Below are 21,315 nucleotides of genomic sequence, written 5' to 3'. Positions count from 1 at the left end.
TGGAGCTCAGTGATCAGGGCTGAGCCACGTTTGAAGAGGTCTGTGTCCTGGGGCGCCTGGGTGGCCCAGTCGGTTAAGCGTCTGACTGCGGCTCAGGTTGTGATCTCTCAGTTCGTGGGTTCAAGCCCCGCGTTGGGCTCTGTGCTGACAGCTCAGAGCCTGGAGTCTGCTTTGGATTCTATATCTCCTCTCTGTCCCTCCCCCGATCGCATGCACGCACACGGTGTCTCTCTCTCTCTCTCTCGCTAAAAAATAAACGTTAAAAAAAAAAGAGACCTATTAACCAGCGATGTCATCATCACAGAAAGTTTAAACGCGTGTATGGAAACGGCAGGATAAGTTTCTTCATTCTCAGGTGTGTGTAAATAACAGGCTGGCCGTGCTAGTCAACACGGTGGCGCTAAGGTTTTCTGGTGTGTAAGATAGTTGAGTACGATATCGGGCTGTTTTGTTTTAGACGTGGCGAGAGATACAGCGGGAAAGGTTGCAATTACGTGTTCGCCAGGCCTGCATTCTTTTTTTTTTTTTTTAATTTTTTTTAATGTTTATTTATTTTTGAGACAGAGAGAGACAGAGCATGAACGGGGGAGGGGCAGAGAGAGAGGGAGACACAGAATCGGAAGCGGGCTCCAGGCTCCGAGCCGTCAGCCCAGAGCCCGACGCGGGGCTGGAACTCGTGGACTGTGAGATCATGACCTGAGCTGAAGTCTTACGTTTAACCGACTGAACCACCCAGGCGCCCCTCCTTTTACACTTTTAAATACTGAGGACCCATAGGACTTTTGTTTATTTTTTATTTTATTTTTTATTTATTTTTTAATTTTTTTATTAATGTTTATTTTTGAGACAGAGAGAGGCAGAGCATGAGCGGGGGAGGGGCAGAGAGAGAGGGAGACACAGAATCGGAAGCGGGCTCCAGGCTCCGAGCCATCAGCCCAGAGCCTGACGCGGGGCTCGAACTCACGGACCGCGAGATCGTGACCTGGCTGAAGTCGGACGCCCAACCGACTGAGCCCCCCAGGCGCCCCCCTCAACTGCATTCTTTAACGGTGTGATGTGCGTTTCTTCAATTCGTTACGTCTCTTCCGACGGCCTCTCTACCGTCGTTAACGTCGGCAACAGAGAGCAGAGAAGCTCTTTGTCGTTTCCTCTTGCACATTCGTCATCATGGGTCCATGGTGATGTTGTACACGTCTCTCTCAAAACCGTCAGCTCTGCTGTTCCTGCCTGGGCCGTGATAAGGTTAGAGCCGGGCTCCCTATGGCCTAGGGGGCCCCGTGCCGTGCTCGCTGGCGGCCTGCGAAGACCACCGAAGTGAGGAACCGAGCAGAATTGGGTGTCTCTGGTCGCAGGATCTGTGTGAGCAAGGGGTTGTCAAGAGAGCACTTTGATAGATTTAAGCCGTAAATGCTTGCTTTTCCTTCTTTTTGTTTGGTCAGGTATCCAGAAGAACTGGCCTGGCACACAAACTTAAGTCGAAAAATCTTGAGAAAGTCTCCACAGTTGGAAAAGTTTCACCAGTTCCTGGTTAGCGAAACCGAATCTGTGAGTAGATTTCTTTACATCTGTTGGTTTCCTTAAAGCCTTAGCCGCACGTGACTGTCACGGGTATGTTTTCTCCGCACGCGTTCCTGGGAGCGATGAGGTAGATGGGGCACACGGAGAAGCGTGTTTGTCGCCGTTCGTTTCCAGTGATCCACACAGCTGCTCCCTGGTTTGGCTCGTGTCACGGTGGAACGTAGGGAGGACGTTAGGGAGGACGTCAGGGACGCTTGTCCGCTGGGCGCCCTGTCTTCCTGCCTCTCTAAGGTTTTGGCTGCCACCAAAGCGGACGGAGCATGGCCCTCCGCGCAGTAAGGTGTCCTTCTGGAGACAGCTGTCGGTCTGCTCTCGGTGTATCGTCTCTGTTCCTTCCTTGCTCCTGTCTGTACCCCACCTTTGCCCCAAAAAACAGGACCTGAATTTGACGACTCAGGTTCTCCTGTGTGATACCGTGCCCTCGCCCGGTCTCTTTGCCATCCCGAGTCCCTCGATTGTGGGTCAGTGTGTGGACTCACCCTCAGCATCAGACTTCCTCTCCCAAAGTAGCTGTGCCCCTCCTGCCCCACGTGATTAAACAGACACCCCTGGGTTTGGCTGTTGTAAGACGAGCTGCTTCCATCTTGTTTTTGGGAATCCTTACTCTCCTGTTTGAAACCAGGGTTCCCCCCTTCCTGTCCTCTAGTCTGCTTTCTCTAGCCAAGGAACCCTCTGTGTTTCCCCAGATGATGTTCAGTTTTGTTCATTCTGAGCTTCCGGGAACACTGGCAGGACCCCTGTGCTTCCCACGTGTCTCCCCTTGAAGCCGTGATCAGTCTAGAAGCTCTTCACCTTGCCCAGTCCTGACCTCTGCTCCACCTGTAGCTCTTAACTGCCACCCTGGCACTCTGTCCGAGGAGGTAACCCGCTGCCCAGGCTTGTGTTGGCCAGGCTTTCCCCCCACCCCCGTAAGGGAAAAAAACGGGTGCTGCCACACTGTTGGCCCTTTCCTTGCGTGGGTACAAGCAGGGACCTTCTGGCTCTACTTTTGACCTAGGTGGAATGTCAGGTGAGGAGAAACTCAACAGTTCCAGTGTGAACGTCAGCAGAGCAGAGGGTTTGTGGGGAGGTGGGTGTCGAGTGTGGTGGCGTGTACGGACCCAGTATAGATTTTGGGCCGGGAGTCCGTAGGGTGAGATTCTGCTGGGGTATTCAAAGCTGCCCGCAAACCCCTTCCAAACGTGTATGGAAGAAGTGACTGACTGCCAGGCTGTCTGGTCGGGGACTGTGTGTCCCCATACTACTCAGATGCTTTGAACGAAAACTTGGATGAGGACAGGGCAGGCTTATCAGTATCGTACGTATAACCTGGAGCCAGGAGTCCGCGTGTCTTGAGAGTCGATGGGGAGTCAGATCGTCTTCAGAGACCCCTTGCTGGCCAAAAGATCGGGTTCGGATGTGAGTCTGTATTGAGGTTCGGACAGATGCTAAGTGTGGGGTAAGTGAAGGCCGCCTGGATGGCTGTTCCGGTACAGAAGACCCAGGTTGTAATGGAGCCGAAGTCTCCCGGCAGCCAAAGTTTCACGGCTTCTTAAAGTACTGTTATCTTCGAGGCGTTCAGTCTTAAGGCTGTTAAAATAGAGTGGTGATTGAGGCGAGGGCTGGACTCCATCGTGAACGTTTGTCCGAACGTGGAGGGGTCGTCACAGGTCCCCTGAGCCACCAGCAAAGACCTAGAGGACCGTTGGCGTCGTGAGAATGGTACATCCTGTGTATCTTCGAGGCAGGGAGATGGGAGTGCTGGTCAGTGTGTCCATGTTTTTGAGGGGCAGTTCTCAGGAGTAGAAAGTAGACACGGGCTGTTCGTAAAACCAGATGAGGACTAAAATGGAAGGTGCAGGTTTAGCTGAGAGGGAAGGCCCTGCTGGGTGGCTCTCTGTCCTGTGCTCGCAGGGATCGCTCTCTCTGTTGCTGCCGGTGCCTTAGGGCCATTGTCCACCTTTGAGAGTTGCTCCCCCCAGCTTCCATTCTTGATGGCGTGTTGGGACCATGTCAGCTTAAATCCTCATTCTTTATAAAATTGAGTATTACACTTGCCTTTCTGATGTCCTAACGGTAAGTTTTGCCATAAACGGTCCTTCTTTGGCCTTGAAATAGCAACCATTTACCCACTAGTATGAAAATATGTCCTAATTACATCATGTGCTGTGTCATAGTATTAGCTGTTTTGTTTCACGTATGGTGAATAAATGGTCTTTTTCTGTTGCGTATGAAATAATGCCCAATATTGAAATTTTTCTGCCTTTTTAAACATTCTGATTTTTTTTTTTAATTTTCTAAGGGAAATATCAGTCGTCAAGAAGCCGTTAGCATGATTCCACCGCTGTTACTTAATGCTCACCCTCACCATAAGGTATTGTGGGTTAGAAAGTGCCTTTGTTTATTGACGCTTTTTTTTCTTCATATAATCTTTAGATTCTTTTTTCCCGTTTCCTTTTGATAGAGAATGCTGTGTATTTTGTTTCAGGTTCTGTTTTTGCATTTTTGTCTTATTTAAAATCTACAACCCATAACTTTTCTCCTGTTTTAAGATCTGCTCCCTCATTTACTTACTGCACTGTTTATCTTCAGTGGCCTTGACTGAGTCCATCAGCTTGAAGATCGTAATGCGCACGTACTGAGAACTTGTTACAGGCCAAGCGCTGCTCTGCGCTCTTCTTGTGGATTAATTCATTTTGTTATCTGCACGTCCCTGTGAGGGTAGATGCTGTCACTGTCCTGTTTTTCCAGATGAGGGGAAGGAGGCAAAGGAAAACCGAAGCAATTAGCTCAGGGTCCCGGGCCCGAAGGGGCCGGGCGGAGATTTGAGGCCGGGTAGTTCTGTCCCTCAGCAGGCTGTCAACAGAAGTGCTGCTTGCACTTTGTGGCCTTGTCCGTTCACCCCTGAATTTTTTGCTCCCACTGGTTTCTAGTGCTATTCTGTGCCTGTGATCCCCGGAGGTTCAGTATATCACATTGTAGATTCATTCGATAAAGAAACATATTTAGCTCTTAGAAATTAAAATACTAGAATGACTCATAAGATGGTTTTAAAATGAGTGTGGAGTATTTGATATCTTAAAGACGTCAGCCATTTCTTGCTTTTTCATAGATCTTAGATATGTGTGCAGCGCCCGGATCAAAGACCACACAGCTCATTGAGATGTTACACGCCGACATGAACGTCCCTTTCCCAGGTAGGCGCTGGGCTGCCCCACAGGGTCAGTGTGCTCCTGTGCTGGGGTAGGTGAGGTAGAGTGGTGACGTCACCTGTGGGTGGGGTCCTGAAGCCTCCTGTGACAAGGTGATGGCTTTCTGTCTCTGAAACATTTTGCACCAGTTCCCAAGCCACCGTGCTCTTATGTGGGGGTGGGACGGTGGCGTCACTTGAGAATTGTGTGTCCTCTGTGAAAGCAGGTGGCGTTTCTCCAATAACTCAGTAGTAGGTAGATTGCAGTTTGAGTTTCCGGTGGTAACATTATCACGTTGGGTTTTTGTTTCGGTGGGTTTTGTGATGACTCCCCGGCCGCACGAGAGGCCGTAGGGCGTAGTTAGGAGCCGCTATCAGCTGCCCGAGCTTCCCGCCCCCCCGCGGCATAGGTGACAGTGTTAGCCCTCGCGTGTCACGTGGGCGTCAGGCCCGGACTCGTGGCTGTTCTGAGCCCTCGGAGTGCTCAGGCCGTTGTAGCGTTGCTGGGGCTCCTTCCCCGCGGCTGAAGAATGCTGTTGTTACTCTCGTGCCGTTTTACGTCCCTCCCTCCCGGCCTTCCCCCTTTCGTGCAAGCCCCCTGCTCCCGCTCTGTTCTCGTGGGCCTGCTTGTTTAGCTTTGTCCTAGGCGTTCTCTTCTCTGACTAATCGCTTTGCTAAAAGGGCTTCCGATTCACAGGGTCTGCAGTGGGGACCCAGCATACAGGTGCAGTATTTTGAACAGTTGTCAGGTGATTCTTTTGTTTTCCACAGCTTTGTCTCTCCCCTCAGCCTCCATTTTAGTTGTTAGCGAAGATAATGGAAAAGATGCTTTTGGCATGATAACTGGTACAAAACGAATAGTTGTTGAATAAGCGGAAAAATAAATCTTGCGGTTTGGGAATCCAAGGTGACTGGAAAAAGCTACGCTGAGCCACCGTTTTGGACTGCTCAGATAATTCTGGCAAATCTTAAGCGTGGGTGTTACGTTTTGGTGGATTGCTGCTCCTCACCGGCCAACCAGGAGGTTGAGTACTGTAGAAAATTATCCTGCGGGTGCTACGTTTCGCCTGACGCTATCATTTCATGTTCTCAGAGGGGTTTGTCATTGCGAATGATGTGGACAACAAGCGTTGCTATCTGCTCGTGCACCAGGCCAAAAGGCTGAGCAGCCCCTGCATCATGGTGGTGAACCACGACGCGTCCAGCATACCTCGGCTCACAATAGATGTGAACGGGAAGAAAGAGATTCTCTTCTATGATCGCATTCTGTGTGATGTCCCTTGCAGGTATTTGTGTTATTAAGAGGCCAGAAAGCCGGAAATCCACTAAGGAGATCCCATGAGGTGTGGCCTACATTAACTTGCACGCGCGTGCGCACACACACACAACTGTAGGTGCCGTTCTCGGGGCAGCTGGGAGGAGCACGGAGACTCTGTGGCCCTGAACCGTATCCTCACGGTTTTAGTGATGGACAAGCACAGCAGAGATAGGGTCCCAAACAAAGAGGTACAAGGCGGGACGGTTGTACCGTCTCCGCAAGAGTTAAACTCCCCGAGAGAGTGACGGCGGTAACTCTCGCCGTGGTGGATGTCAGGAACGATTTGTTTGACCCCGTCACTCCTCTTCGCACGAGCGGTGACTACGTAAAGCAGTTCGTTGAGGAGCCACCCCTAATCAGGTTGGGTTTTCGTGGCAAGTGTGACGTCCTTCGGCACGCTGCAGTTCGGGAGTTGGCACCTTGGAGGAACCTACTGTTTTGCGTGTGTACAGTTGTGTTTGTGCACTGAAGCCATCTTTTAAGTTCCCAGAGGCAGTGATGTAGGTGTTTAAGACTCTGAACACGTGGATTTGTCTGTCGGAAAACTCCGTCGGCCCAGAACACAGTGTTTTGAGTACAATGGCCGATCTCAGACTCTCTCCTTGAAACCGCGGCAGACTGCCTGCCTGTGGCAGAGCTCGTTGTGAAAGCTGTGGTTGCACATACTGAGTGTGAGTGCGCTTTCAAATCCCGGAAAGGATGCCCCTGTGAAGGGAAATTTAACATGGGTCACGAGCCACAGTTGTCTGATTTTCCTTTGGGTCAGTGTTTTCCCATCCCTGTGCTCTTGTGATCAGACACCTAGAATTCCTTGGGGCACCTGGGTGGCTCAGTCAGTTAAGCGTCCACCTTCGGCTCAGGTCATGATCTTGCGGTCTCTGAGTTCGAGCCCCGCGTCGGGCTCTGTGCTGACAGCACGGAGCCTGGAGCCTGCTTCGGATTCTGTGTCTCCCTCTCTCTCTGCCCCTCCCCTGTTCACTCCCTGTCTGTTAATAATAAACATTAAAAAAAGAAAGAAAGAAAAGAAACCTAGAATTCCTGTCTCATGTCATCTTAGGAGAACGTGGTAACCTGAGCACTGAGGCGTAAGTTGAAGAAATCTCTAAACATTACGGCAGAATTTGAAGCCACCACTGTGCAGGCAAGGGATGTCATTTGAAAGCCATTAGATCTCTCGGGATGTTTTCTCCCCGCAGCCCCTTCCCCTCAAGACAGATACCTAGATGTCCAAGGGAGATTCAACTTTACACAGAAAGCCAGCAGCTCCAGGAATTACCCTGGGAAAAAATGGGTAGATAAAGTTAGATGTGGACAGGAAGATTAATTCATCAGGTCTGTATTGTAAAATTAACATAGAAGTAATTTCCATTAAATAAAAGTAGAAAATCAAAAATATTTAAGTGCTACGCAGAAAGCTCTTAATAAAGAAGTTCCATTGGCTTAATTGAATCCACTGTGGAAAATCCCTGTGAGTGTAAGTTTGTTGTTACTCATGTAAATCTGATTAAAATGCCACCGTTGATTCACCGAATTGTTAAGTAACAGGATCCACACGTCTTCTGTATATTCACGGTTCCACGTCCTGGTCTCAAAATTAGTTTTGCTAGTATTTCTGTCACACGGAAGTGTATGTTTACCTCTTTAAGTTTTGAATGAGGTTTTCTGTTCATATCTGTTGTTTCCTAACTTAATTGCAAATTCAAGTATAACTTAAAAGTTTAATGTATTTAGAGTGGCCCCGAAAGCAGAAATAGAAAGTTGATTGTAGTCTGTGAGAGTTGAGCTGTTCTGTTGGTGTTTATAATAACTGTTTATTATTTAGCTGTTATTATATAGATATACATATACATACATGTATACATGTACATATATATATACAAATATGCATATACATGTATGTACAGTTATATATATAATAACTGTATATTATTTAGCTGTTCTGTTGGTGTTTATAATAACAATAACCTGTTTTGTAATTTAGCTGGAGTAGGACATAATTGATAAATTCTAATCGTCTACCTGAACAGAGCTGTAAGTTCTTAAATATCTTCCTTTCCAGTGGGGATGGCACTATGAGAAAAAACATTGATGTTTGGAAAAAGTGGACGACCTTGAACAGCTTGCAGCTGCACGGGTGAGTCCGGCGTCGCACAGGCAGGGTCGGGAAGGGTTATCGCCCAGTTTCGTAACTCGGTGCCCGGATCTTGAGTTCACCGGACTCTAAGGGCCAATTAATGGTCATCTTTGAGAGAGTTTGCTTACGTATCAGAAGCGGTTGTTTTTGGAACATTTTCGGAGTAGTAAACTGAAGACCATATGCATTTCAGGTACACATTTGTTTAAAATGCTTTTTGGGACCATTTCCTGTAACATTTCAAACCTCTGTTTTCCACAAAATAACCTTTTACCTTAGTGTCTCACTCATCTTCTCTCTGCTTTCTGTTCTTTTGTGTTGAATTATTTTGCTTAACATTCTGATCTCAAATGTTCATTGACTGTCTTTAAAGAAAATTTGGAAAATCCTTAAAAGTAGAAGGAAAAAGAACATCTCATAAGTCAAAGATAACTTCTGTAATGTCTAACGCCTTTCAGTGGTTTTTCTGTGCGTAGGGATGTTAGCCACACCAGTTTGGATTATATTGTCTACAGGACTATGTCTTTTTTTCCTTTTAACATTAAAATTACACATTCGTAATTGTAGACTTGTGGGCGGTGTGCAGTGTCCTAATGAGTATTCACCGTAAATAATGCCGGCGGGAGATGTTTTTCTCTGTTAAATACTTTATCGCTTTTCTGAAGTAGGTATTAGGATTAGAAAGTGCTAAGGGACATGAGTTGTTCGTAGAAAGAAAAGTCGCATATCTGCACAGGTACGGAGGCCTCTTCATAGTGAAACTCCCGTGATACGTTGCTTTCAGTCATTAGCTTCGTGCTTTGCTCGTTGGCATGTTGGGAAAGGTGAACAGAATAGCAAACGTGTTGTTTATACGGACACATGCTGATTTGGTGAACACGAACCACCTCCTGTGGGTTTACTCTAACTTCATTTGCAGCCTTAAAGAGTTCTTTTCCTGGGGGTTGTTTCGTAATTTGTCGTAAGTCTGTCATGACAACGTGTAACGAACACGTGGTGTGGTAGGTGCCTGTGCTCTGTGGGCCGCACGGACACGTTCGGTCCCAGGGTGACCTGGTGTCCACCCTTAGCTTACAGCTGCGGATCGCCACGCGCGGTGCTGAGCAGCTGGTGGAGGGCGGTCGCATGGTATACTCCACGTGCTCGCTGAACCCCATCGAAGACGAGGCGGTCATAGCGTCTTTGCTGGAGAAAAGTGAAGGTAAGAGTCTATATTCTCGTGGACCGTACCCTGGGTGGGCATTTGCTAAATTACACTCTAAACCCTACGGTGAGGTGCCCTGACTTAAAAACACGCTTATGTGGCGGATGTGTCGTAGTTAATGAATTTCGAGGATTGTCCAGTTCATGTGTTTCGTTACCTCTCGAGTTTGAAAGATGATGTCCGTCCTTACCACGGTGGTTTTTTTGAAAGAATTGTAGTTGTGGTAAAACGCTCGCAACTTGAAGTTTTACCACCTTAACTGTTTCAAAGCCTACATTTCCGTCGCATTAGGAACACGTGGTCGCGTAGCCGGTCTCCAGAGCTCTTGGTCTTGCAAAACTGGAATTATGGACCCGTGAGACCAGTCCCCACTTTCCTGTTTGCTGTCTCGAGTCTGTCTAGGGATTGCTAGGGATCTCCCTGTGGGATCATGCTGTGTCTGTGACTGGCGTATCTCACCCAGCACACTGTCCTCAGGGTTCATCCACGCTGTAGCAGGTGACAGAATTCCCTTCCTTCAGCCTTCAAGGCTGAACATCTCCCACGTCAGGCCTACACCACATTTTGTTGACCCCGTTCATCTGTCCATGGACGCGAGTTGCTTCCTCGGTTTAGCTGTTGGGAACACTGCGTCTGTGACCCCGGCTGTACACGCTCAGGACCCTGCTTTCAGTTTTCTTGGTGAGTATCTTCTGGAATTGCTGGATGATGGTGGTTCACTGCTCAGTTTTGGAGGGCATTCCCGCCGACGGTGCACAGATCCCGACTTCTCCACGTCCTCACCAGCCCTTGTTATTTTCTGTGTTTGTGACGGTAGCCGTCCTAACGGGTGTGAGGTCTTACCACACTGCTGGATACGGACAAACTGGACAGGTGCATAAAATGTTTTTAAACCAGTTTTCACAACGTTTTGTCGTAAAATATTTCTTCCTTTGTGTAAGCTTTTACTGAAATGTTAGCTTTTCCCGTCATCTTGTCCTTAAAGGAAATAACGAGGAGTTTCAAACTAACTACGATCCAGAATAAGACACTTCCAAACTTACCACATGCACGTGTATGAAGTAGCTTGAAACCTGACTGAAAGCCAACTGTCTAGGCTTCCAGTTACCTTGTTCTCAGTGCCTGGTTGACCCGTGCCGTGGGGTCTGCCCTTAGTTGTTCACCCCTTCGGAGTCCTCTCGATTGGAATTTTTGTGTTGGGTTTAGTTTCCTCAAACCTGCACTAGAATTCAGTGTTTGCTTTTAACAAAGTGAGAATATTCAGATAGCGTAGTAGAAGTCAGGGCCGTGCTTTTGTGGGGGGTTCCGTACCGTTCCACCTCGGCCTTGAGGATTCTTTTGCTTCGTTTTTACGATCGTGTGCGTTTTCACAGCTTCCGTGGAGCTTTGTTGGACGTTCCCCTTCTGTGAGGCTGTCCAGTCTGTATCCACGATCTGTGGATGGAGGTTTATTTGAAAGGATCCCCGGAATGGCCCCGTCTTACAGCCTCTTGTAATGTTACCGTAGACACGATGTCCTCAAAGCTGGACCGATGCCCTGCTGGGCATTTTTAGGAAACTGGCTTGGGCCTGACACAGAACGTTTACAGATGTTCACAGTTCCCTTTATATGTTGCTTTCTGGTTCTGGGGTGTGTGTTAGACACGAGGGCACGAAGACCGTGTCCTCCAACTGGCGTGTGTGTGTCTAGAAGCCAGGGGTGGAGCGGGCACGGTTGCCGTGGGCTCCCCTGGGACACGGGTGGGACGCTGCCGCCGCCTCGTTTCTGAAGCTCCGTTTTGCTGTGACGCACACGCCTCAGCGTCCCCCGTTGTAAGGGTATGACTAGTGACCTCACACGCGCATAGTCCTCCCGCGGTCCAGTCCCCGGCCGTTTCGGTCCCCTGCCCCCCCCCCACCACGGAGAGCCGCCCGCGTGTGGTCACTGCCTGTGCGGCCCACACCCCTGACCCACTGAGCACTGAGGTGCTGTGTGTATGGAATTGCCCTCCCTGGGCATTTTGTAGAAATAAATCACACGGTGTGTGATCTCGTGCACCCGGTTGCTTTGGGTATAAGGTGAAGAGGTTTTATTTTTGGTCCCCAGGTGCCTTGGAGCTCGCTGACGTGTCTTCCGAGCTGCCGGGACTGAAATGGATGCCTGGAATCACACAGTGGAAGGTGATGTTTCTGGGAGGAGCCTGGTCGTGGGAGCACGTACCGCTGAGCAAGCAGGCGCTTTGAGAGCGTCCGTATTTGGGTGACTTCTATAAACGCTGCTTTTAGTTATGCGGTCAGTTTTGATGTAGAATTAACTTCAAAACTAGATATAATGACAAATGGTACACGATTATACAAGTATTTTTCTCTGGCAGTGGAAAAGTTTCCCTGTCTTTATTCTGCAGTTAGAAATCAGCTATTTATTCTTATCCCTGTAAGTGTAGCTGTGCTTTATTTTTATCATTGGCTGGGGTTCAAGCTTCATTTCCAATATGAAACAATTCACTTTTCAGTTTTGAACCAGAAACACTCTGAGGCTTGTTAAAAAAAAAAAAATCTACACGGAAAATGCTGTTTTATAAAATCATCGTGTTTTACGGACGAGATTATCACAATTTTACGTGCACACACAGTCTCAGCCTCGGAGAGAAATGAGACTCGCCATTTATCGTGTGGACAGCATTTACGTCAGCACCGTGTGATTTCTTACTGTTGGATAGTGCTGGTAATGCAGAATTCCGCCATCGTGTTCATAGGTGATGACAAAAGATGGACAGTGGTTTTCAGAGTGGGAGGCCGTTCCTCACGGCAGACACACCCAGATCCGGCCCACCATGTTCCCACCAAAGGACCCGGAGAGGTTACAGGCGATGCATCTGGAGCGGTGGTGGGTTTGTGGGGCTCTCAGAGGCTTGGGGAGGGGGGGACTTCGGGCCCCCGGCATTCCTGCGAGGCCTGGGCTGTGCCCGTGGCTGACCCCAGGCATGTGAACTTCCCAGCAAGAGAGAAGTTCTCATTTCCTGTTGGCTGCTGGCATTGAGCATTTATAAATAACGGAAGCGGAAAGAACTTACACGGTTGTGCTCTACAAACCGCACGAACTTTCTACACGTTACACGCTGGCCGTTCCACATGTGAGGGGGGTGTGAATATTTGCAGGGAGACGTGACTTCTCTGTCACAGATCACCTTTGCAGCTTTTGTCTTAGTACTAGAAGAATGTATTTTCTTTTTTTAATTTTTTTTTTTTAACATTTATTCGTCTTTGAGAGACAGAGCGTGAGTGGGGGAGGGGCAGAGAGAGAGGGAGACAAAGAATCTGCAGCAGGCTTCAGGCTCCGAGCTGTCAGCACAGAGCCAGATGTGGGGCTCGAACTCACAAACTGTGAGATTGTGACCTGAGCCGAAGTCGGACGCTCAACCGACTGAGCCACTCAGGTGCCCCTAAGAGAATGTATTTTCAGTTAAAAAGTTTTCACTGTGTTTTTTTTTTTTTTTTTTTAGTCTTAGAATATTACCACATCATCAGAATACTGGCGGGTTCTTTGTGGCAGTATTGGTGAAAAAGTCTTCAATGCCATGGAATAAGCGTCCACCAAAGGTAAGTGTCCTCTGAAGTGACGCAGCATATCACGAGCTCTTTTCGTGTGTTCAAGGCAGACGCTGACCATGGTCACTGGGATAGTTTTTGGGTGTGGAGAGCAGCTGTCCATGAGCGTGTGTGTGGCAGGCGCAGGGATTCATCTAAATTTTTACTTTGCAAAAAAGCGGCAGCGTCATAAAGGGATAGGTCCCTGGAGGAGGCAGAGTTGGGCAAATACGCTCCTTCTGCATCTGAAATGCAGATCGAAAAGACACCATGACTGCTCTGTGGCTCAGAGTGCGAGCCCCCCGAGCTGGCTGCGGTGCAGTGTCCCCCGAGAATCCGAGCCCCCCGAGCTGGCTGCGGTGCTGTGTCCCCAGAGGTTGCTTCCATTCGGCCTGTCGCAGGTTGATAGAGCTCTGCCAGCCTCAAGGCGGCCTGTCTTCAACGGTGGCCATGAGACTTTGTCCAGGCCTGGCTGAAAAGGAGATCGAGTAGGCCCGGCCTGTCTTCCTGAGTCCCCTGCCTCCTAGATGCTGTAGGAGGCCCCGAAACAGGGAGGTCGGTGAGAGGGCGGCCTTTCGAGTCTTGCTGCGTGGTGTCCACTCTTCTCTGTATCGACGTGACCTCTCTTTGTTAGTGCGTACCTCAGCCTGCGTCGTGTCAGAATGTAGCGGGAATCACAGTCTGAAGGTCAGCATTTCCTTCAGATCAGAGCTTACGGACGTGGACAAATGATGCTTAGCCTTCGGAGAAGCGGAGAGGAGACCGTCCCTGGGTCGTGGCTGATCCAGATGACCGTGTGCACGTAGAGCCCGGCACAGCGGGGAGCCCGCACCTCTGGGCACCACTGTGCTGCCCGAGTTAGAGGCTCGAGGGCAATGCTCGTGGAGCTCGTCTTCTGGACTCCAGGCCCCCCGAGTCCCGGGGCGGGAGCTCTGAGCACTGCCCTCTCAGACCTGGAGCGCCAGCTACACGTGTAACTTCCACATTCTTGCAGCCGCTTTGGGACGTGCAAAAACCAAAGCGAAATTGATTTTAGTAATATTTTATTTATCCCAGCGTAAAGGTTTATTCTGTGGTAATCATACAACAAACTATGAATGAATTATTTTACATGCTTTTGTGCGGTTTTTAAAACCGTGTGAACTTACACTCTGAGATGCCTCTTCCCTGCCCTGGTCACCTCTGAAGTGGTGCGAAAGTGCGCGTGGCCCACGGCCACGGCGCTGTGCAGGTGCAGGGCCTGTCGTGTGACACGGTACGTGGCCTCGCCACGTGCCGCGTGGACACTCTTGTGCCGGCGCAGCCTACGTGGATGGGCGTCGAACTCGCCTCCATTCCGCCTGCTCCGGCGTGGCGTCACTTGCTCGTTTAGCGTTACTGCTGTTTTCCTTTTCTGTTGTTTTTTCAGTTCCTTCTTCCTTTTCATTGAGTCGCTGTGTTTCGTTCACCTGCCCTGCACACGAGCACAGCTCAGCGCTGCTGGGGCCGTGCTGAGGACGCCGGTGCCTCGTCCTCAGGCGCCCCGGTGTAGAAGTGAGGCCCGTAAACACGGCTGGAATCCCAGCCAGGGCAGGTGTGCTGGCCAAGTGAGGCTCGACTCGAGCGTTGACAGTATGCAGAGGTGGCCCGTGGGGAAGGGGCACTTGAGACAGGCTGTGAAGGGCAGGGCCGCGTTTCCAGGAGCCCAACAGGGGTGGGCAGGGCATAGGCAGCCTGGGCAGGGGGTTTGGGTGGCTGTTTTTTTACTTTCTTTATTTTTTATTTTTTTTTAACGTTTATTTATTTTTGACAGAGAGAGACAGAGCATGAGTTGGGGAGGGGCAGAGAGAGAGGGAGACACAGAATCCGAAGCAGGCTCCAGGCTCTGGGCTGTCAGCACAGAACCTGACGCGGGGCTTGAACCCACGAACTGTGAGATAATGACCTGAGCTGAAGTCAGATGCTTAACCGACTGAGCTATCCGGGCACCCTTGTTTTTTACTTTTAAATTAAACATTTTTCTGGGAGGCAGTGTTGCACAGCATGAGTCCCACCAGCTCGTCTGCTTTAGAGCTTCGTGAATTTGGGGGGCATGTTTTTTAAATTATTTTATTTTTTTTAATGTTTTTGTTTATTTTTGAGAGACAGCAAGAGAGAGTGCGAGCAGAGGAGGGACAGAGAGAGGGAGACACAATACGAAGCAGGCTCCAGGCTCCCCAGTGTCAGCACAGAGCCTGATGCAGGGTTTGAACCCACAAACCATGAGATCACGACCTGAGCCCAAGTCAGAACTTCGAAAGAAACCATGCCCGTGAATTCTGTTCATCATAGCAAATAGATTTCAGATAGTTGCAAAAAATTCTCTTGTCTTTCACATATAAAATGCTGTAGAAAAACAGGATGCACCTCGGGTGCCGAGTCTTAGTTTTCCTGTGGCAGTGCAGAGTGGCTTGCCCTCGGAGTGTAAACACACTTGTTCCCGTTGCAGCTGCAGGGCGACCCCAGAGAGCCCGTGCGGTCGGGCCCCACGGACCCCGCCGAGCTGGAGAGTAAACCGGTCGGTGGAATTGACGACACAGAGATCACGGAAAGAGCTGAGAACGTAGAGAACAACGGAAGTAAGAAAGACGGAGTGTGTGGGTAAGAAAGAGGGCATCCGTCTGGTCCCTGACGTCCTCGTGTCTTCCCGGCCCCTTGGCTCACGTGGCCTCCTGGAGGTGGTGCAGTGTGGGCTCCGCTGTGCTTGACGGGGTGCGGGTCCCTGCAGAGCCTGTGTGCGGGGGGCCCGTGCTGCGCAGGCCGAGGAGGAGGGCTGGGCGGGGGGTGGAGAGTGGGCGGCTGGCGTCCGATGCTCCCCTCCGACCTGGGTGGTGTTTCTCCTGCCTCTGTCTTCAGCCCTCCTCCGTCCAAGAAGATGAAGTTGTTTGGGTTTAAAGAAGACCCGTTCGTGTTTATTCCTGAAGATGACCCGTTATTTCCACCGATCCAGTAAGAATTAATTCAGGCTTCTAAATTCTCATCATAAATGTGTAACTGATCGCATTTCATCGTGCCTTTTCTTTAGTCGTGTGTAGTATCTCCTTCCACGTAACCGCACGCTAGAGCCGGGTGAAATCCTAGGGAGTGTTCACTACGCACTTCAGTGTAAGCGGCTGGCGACCGAGAAGTGCCCGGGGCCGGGGGTCGGGGGGCACTGTGGGCCCCGAATGTCCGTGACCCAGCTAGGCTTCCAGATGGGGGGGGCTGCCTGCCTGGGCCCCCGTGTGGGAAGGGGAGAAGAGTGGGTCTGGGTGGGAGGTTGGGGACCCTGATTGGAAACCTCCAAGCGGAACAGAGAGGAAAGGTTGAGGGTAAACAGCTCCCGCCGTTCATCTTCCCGTCAGTATACATTTCCCACGGTGGGCACTTGTGCTGCATGTGGGTGATCGGTCCTCCTCTTGGGTCTGCCCCTTAGGGCGTTTCTCCAGTAGCAGAGGTGTTCTCTCAGGTCCTGGTCACTGGAGCAGCAGGTGACGGAGAGGCCTCGCACTTGTCTGCCCACGTCCCTGGCCTAGTTGTGCCGCAAGTAAAACTTGCCTGGGGTTTTGGGTGAACTCGATCGAGCTTAGGAGACGGGACCGCACAGCAGAGCGAGTGCCGTAAGCCACGGTCTTGAAACCGAATTCTGTCGGGGAAGAGCATCCTGCTTGGAGACCGTCTGTCACACTTGAACCGAACTCGTCAGCAGCTCTGTCTTGTGCGTAGGAAATTTTATGCATTGGATCCTTCGTTCCCAAAGATGAATTTGTTGACTCGAACCACAGAAGGGAAGAAAAGGCAACTCTACATGGTCTCCAAGGAGCTGAGGAACGTCCTGCTGAATAACAGCGAGAGGGTGAAGGTACGCCGTGCGTGGGACTGCCGGACGGCCCCGCTGGGTCCGCTTCCGGGGTGGCTCGCACAGGGGCCCTGAGCCCGGCCCAGCAGGTGCGGGCTGCGCTCGGTGGGTGTGTCCTCGGGACGGAACGGGGCGTCCACAGCTCCGGCTGCTGCTCCTGGGCGCTCTTGCTGTTACGGGCCCTTCTGTTCTCCTTCATTTCTCTGCCCCTAGGCCCTGCCTTCATTGCTCTGCTCTTTTCCCAACTGCTTCCTCCCTGGCAGATCTCCAGGTGTGGTCTGGAGGTGCATGACATCTAAATTGTTTCCGAACCAATGCTGAGACCTCATTTCCGCCCCTTCTACTCTGCTCGCTTGGGTGTCCCCTAGTGTTTTCCAGGGCGACGGCCTCCTTGCTCTTGACGGCCCATGGAATGTGTGTGTGCGTGTCCCTGCGTTTTCAGAGCTTTTCCTGGTTTTCATGTCTGTTGTGATTGTTAGTCAATCTAAGCCACCTAAAAGCAACACCATTTGAGAGCGTCAGGCTAGGAGAACCCCTGCTCCGACCCCACGACTTCCACAGCTTTGCCGTGCTCTGTCAGCACGTCCTCGCGGCTCTGCCTTGTGCTGGAAGGGAGTATTTTAATCGACTCTTTGGCTTTTGGTCATACGTGTTTCGTCTTGTGTCTTGACCGACAGGTTATAAACACTGGGATAAAAGTCTGGTGTCGGAATAACAGTGGCGAAGAGTTTGACTGTGCTTTTCGGTTAGCGCAGGAGGTAATTTGGGAAAGAGGCTTGGGTAGCAGCAGCCGTGAGCTGAGCTGCCGTGCTCTGTGGCAGACGGCTGTTGCTGAGCTAGTCCGATGGGTCCGGGCGAATAGAGCCCTGCCGGCTTCTTTGACTCCCCTGGGCGCGTTCGCTTACACCTTCTCCAGGGGCTGTGGTGAGGGGAGGGTTGGGCGTGGCATGTGGAAAGGCCCTGGGGACGGTGGGTGATTGTTACCGTTCATAATGGTGGCGTCTCTTTATTCCCCACAGGGAATATACACGTTGTATCCATTTATTAATTCAAGAATTATCACGGTGTCAATGGAAGATGTTAAAATTCTGTTAACCCAGGAAAACCCATTTTTTAGAAAACTTAGCAGTGAGACCTACAGCCAAGCCAAGGACTTGGGTAAGCAGTTTAACTTGCATAGAAGCATAATTTGCTCTTATAAAGACAGTGAGGATGTCGGTGTTCAAGCTGCTTAGATCTTCTTCCGTCTTACGTTTAATACAGTGTGGCTTTCTTTTCACTGTCATTTTCCAGAGGGCTCTGTGGAAATGGGATTGGTGTCTTAGCACCCGAGGGTCAGAGGCATCCGTTACATCGCCCTGCTTCCCCAGGCCTTCATGGGGGGAGGGAGGGCGCTCTGTGGGTGCTGGGGCCTGGCCGTCCTGTGCGGAGGCACAGGGCACTCACCAGCACAGGCCATCAGGTTCGTTTGGCATTGAATCAGCCAGCTCGAAGCAGGCTGCTTTCCTAGCCCGCCAAAAAGGGTTGTTGGTCATGTTGTTTGGGTATTTCATAAACTTTCCACTTCAAGTTATTGTGGTGATGTTTTCACCTAAGAATAAAAATAATCCCACCAGAGGTGCTAACTTTTCTTTTCATTCTTGTTGTTTATTACGTGTTCACTGTTTCTGGCTCAGTTTGCACACACACTGCACCCACGAAGTTACTGTGGTTCTGGGGTTCTGTGTTTTCTGTTCGGAACGGAAGGGCGTAAAACGTGCTGGGTGGACGCGATGGCCCGTGGTCTCGGGCGAGAGCCGCACCTGAAGTTGACGCGATCGCAGGGACGAGGGCACCGTCTTGTTTTCTTCTTCGTCTTCATCCTGCAGGGGGGTGGTGGCAGTCTCGTTGTTGACGGTTTTCACGCGTGTGTCATGCTGTTTCTGGAAGTTGGAGCAGTTACGTGTTTCGTCTCAAATTTTGAGGATTAACCCGTAGTTTTCCCCATCCCCCTGCTGCTGAGAGTGACGGAGAGGCTTCCCGGAAATGCCTGAGGGTCCCACCCGTCCTCCACCAGGCTGCGTGGACCGCCCACTCGGTGCCGGGCTTGCCAAAGGCTCTGCGTGTCCGGGTACAAAGAGTCCCCTTCTCCGCACGGAGGTCCTCGAGGCCAGGAGTGCAGGCTGTGTGTTGCTGGCCGTCCACAGAGCCAGACATACAGACGGCGTCCGTTGACCGGCAGCCTGGCCCACACTTGTCTGTCTCTTTTCCAGCCAAGGGGAGCATCGTCCTGAAGTACGAGCCGGACCCCACGTAAGTGCGGGAGCTCCTGTCAGCGGAGGGTGGGGGGGTCTGTGGGTGGCCGTGGGGCCTGTCGGGAACGTGCTCCTGAAGATGGCCTTGTGGGAACTTGAGGACAAGTGTTCCGGTACGTCATCTTCTCCTAGAACGTTCAGCTTCTACCTAGAGAATTAAACGTATAGAACTTTCTCCCTGTGCCTGGGAAATCTAGCTCTGATTTCTGTCTCCCGCAGAAGGAGCATACAGGTTGAACAGTCAGGAGACGTGAAGTCCTGTCTCTACCGAGGGGTCGGCCAGTGTCTGCGGGTTTCTTGTCACACGTCAGGCAGCGTTGTTTGAAGGCAGGGTGTGGGGTTTCGCTGAAGCAGACAGACAGCTCACTCACTGACTGCTGTTCCTTGGCGGCCCTCGGGTGCCCATGGACACTAGGTCCCGTGGGCAGCACTTGCTGGAAGCGGGGCGAGGAGCCCAGGGGGCGTGGCCAACGCGCCTCGCTAGGTAGAGGGGAGTGAGGATTTGCACCCAGGGCCGCTTTCTCAAGTAAAACCCCTCTTCCAGGAGGAGGAAGAACACGGGGCTGGAGAGGGGTTTGCAGGAGAGCTTAGGTGGGGCCACGGGCCGTGTTCGGGGAGGTGGTGTTTGGCCTGACTCTGGGTGGTGACGAGGCCGAGAAGCACCCGTCCTGGGGATGGAACAGGCCGGAAGGCAGCCTGGGTGGAGCTTGCAGAGGTGGGGCAGGCCCCAGCACCCTGCATGGTCTCCACGGCCTCCGGCTGCTGTGAAGACGGTGGCCCAAGCATGTGCGGCATCGGGCAGCAGGGGAGGTGGGAGGCGGGTGCCGGGGACCAAGGGTTGGTGCGTCTGGGGCTGGTGCGGACAAGGTGGGTTGTGGGGGCCAAGGCGTGGGAGCTCGTGGGTTGGCTTCTGGCTTTTGACGGGGCAGGTGTTGTCTGATGAAGGGGGAAGCGAGGGCAGAGCTCATCTGCTGGGTCGGAAGGTGCTGGAGACGCTGGCAGGCCGCCGCTCACACACTTTGGGAAGCGAGGGGACTCAGAGTCCCAGGTGTGGACCTTCGGGGCCCGAGCGTGTCGATGCCGCGTCCGCCACAAGCACGGTGCCAGAGCTCCGGGGGGCGGTGTAGACGGGAACCAGGGTTCGCGGGCTCTTGGGCCAGCATCCGAGGTCCGCATCTGTGAAACGGGGACAAAAGGGAGAGGCACGAAGCAGGACAGAGGAGACCCAGGCACACGCCGAGCCGCGGAGCGCCCGTGTCGACCTCACTTGCCAGGTGTCTTCTGTGCACGACGGAGACGGGCTTTCCTGGCGCAGCCGGGCCAGGAGGTGGTTTAGGTGGGGGACGCCTCGCCCGCTCCCGGACCCCCGGAAGGTCCACGGAAAGGAAAAAGGGCGGGCCAGCGGTGTCAGGAATAGGGGGCGGTTTCGCAGAACCGCTCAGACAAGGACCCGGATGTGGTCTTTAGCAGTAGTGACGCCAGGTGCTTCTCCCGTACTGACCTGTTGTAAGAGCGGAAAGACAGCTGCGGGGATTACTGGGGAGAAAGTACAGAAAAAGCAGGTGGGAGTTTGGGAATTCCGGTCGATTCCTCTCATCCTTCTTACCAACGTGCTGTCCACGTTTCCCCGCCCCCCACCACCCCCCTGGAGAGACGGACACGGGTGTCCTTCCCTCTCTTGGTAGTGGCTTGTGTCTCGTGTTGGTTCAGCCCCTTTTTCTGTTTGTTTGTTTTTATTTATTTTTCGATGTTAATTTTTGAGAGACAGAGCACGAGCAGGGGAGGGGCAGAGAGGGAGGGAGACACAGAATCCGAAGCAGGCTCCAGGCTCTGAGCTGTCAGCGCAGAGCCCGACGCGGGGCTCAAACTCACGGACCCGTCAGATCATGACCTGAGCCGAAGTCGGACGCTTAATCGACTAAGCCACCCAGGCGCCCCAATATTTATTTTTGAGAGAGAGAGAGAGTGAGCGAGCAGGGGAGGGGGAGAGAGAGAGGGAGACACAGAATCTGAAACAGGCTCCATGCTCTGAGCTGTCAGCCCAGAGCCCGACGCGGGGCTCGAACTCACGGACGGTGAGATCGTGACCTGAGCCGAAGTTGGATGCTCAACTGATCGAGCCACCCGGGAGCCTTCCTGTTTGCTTTTTTAACCTAGAGTGTGTTTCTCTCTCTGCCCACGTCACTGATGCCTGG

At 51.7% G+C, this 21,315-nt stretch overlaps 1 protein-coding gene across 1 annotated transcript in view; it reads left to right on the top strand.

Moving 5' to 3' along the window:
* NSUN2 (NOP2/Sun RNA methyltransferase 2) overlaps positions 1–21,315 on the top strand; it is a 28,453-nt gene that overhangs the window by 5,697 nt on the left and 1,441 nt on the right. The window contains exons 4-18 of the mRNA XM_060634335.3: positions 1,440–1,545; positions 3,860–3,931; positions 4,670–4,754; positions 5,841–6,033; positions 8,125–8,199; positions 9,270–9,400; positions 11,490–11,563; positions 12,139–12,269; positions 12,886–12,982; positions 15,438–15,589; positions 15,845–15,937; positions 16,694–16,829; positions 17,504–17,584; positions 17,846–17,984; positions 19,079–19,118. Coding sequence (XP_060490318.3) covers positions 1,440–1,545; positions 3,860–3,931; positions 4,670–4,754; positions 5,841–6,033; positions 8,125–8,199; positions 9,270–9,400; positions 11,490–11,563; positions 12,139–12,269; positions 12,886–12,982; positions 15,438–15,589; positions 15,845–15,937; positions 16,694–16,829; positions 17,504–17,584; positions 17,846–17,984; positions 19,079–19,118 — 1,605 coding nt within the window. The remainder of the gene's footprint in view (positions 1–1,439; positions 1,546–3,859; positions 3,932–4,669; positions 4,755–5,840; positions 6,034–8,124; positions 8,200–9,269; positions 9,401–11,489; positions 11,564–12,138; positions 12,270–12,885; positions 12,983–15,437; positions 15,590–15,844; positions 15,938–16,693; positions 16,830–17,503; positions 17,585–17,845; positions 17,985–19,078; positions 19,119–21,315) is intronic.

This window comes from Panthera onca, chromosome A1, assembly GCF_046562875.1.
Source record: "Panthera onca isolate mPanOnc1 chromosome A1, mPanOnc1 haplotype 2, whole genome shotgun sequence".
In the NCBI taxonomy this organism is placed as follows: Eukaryota; Metazoa; Chordata; class Mammalia; order Carnivora; family Felidae; genus Panthera; species Panthera onca.
Note: the sequence above shows the minus strand (reverse complement) of the source record. Positions and strands in the feature narration are given on the sequence as shown.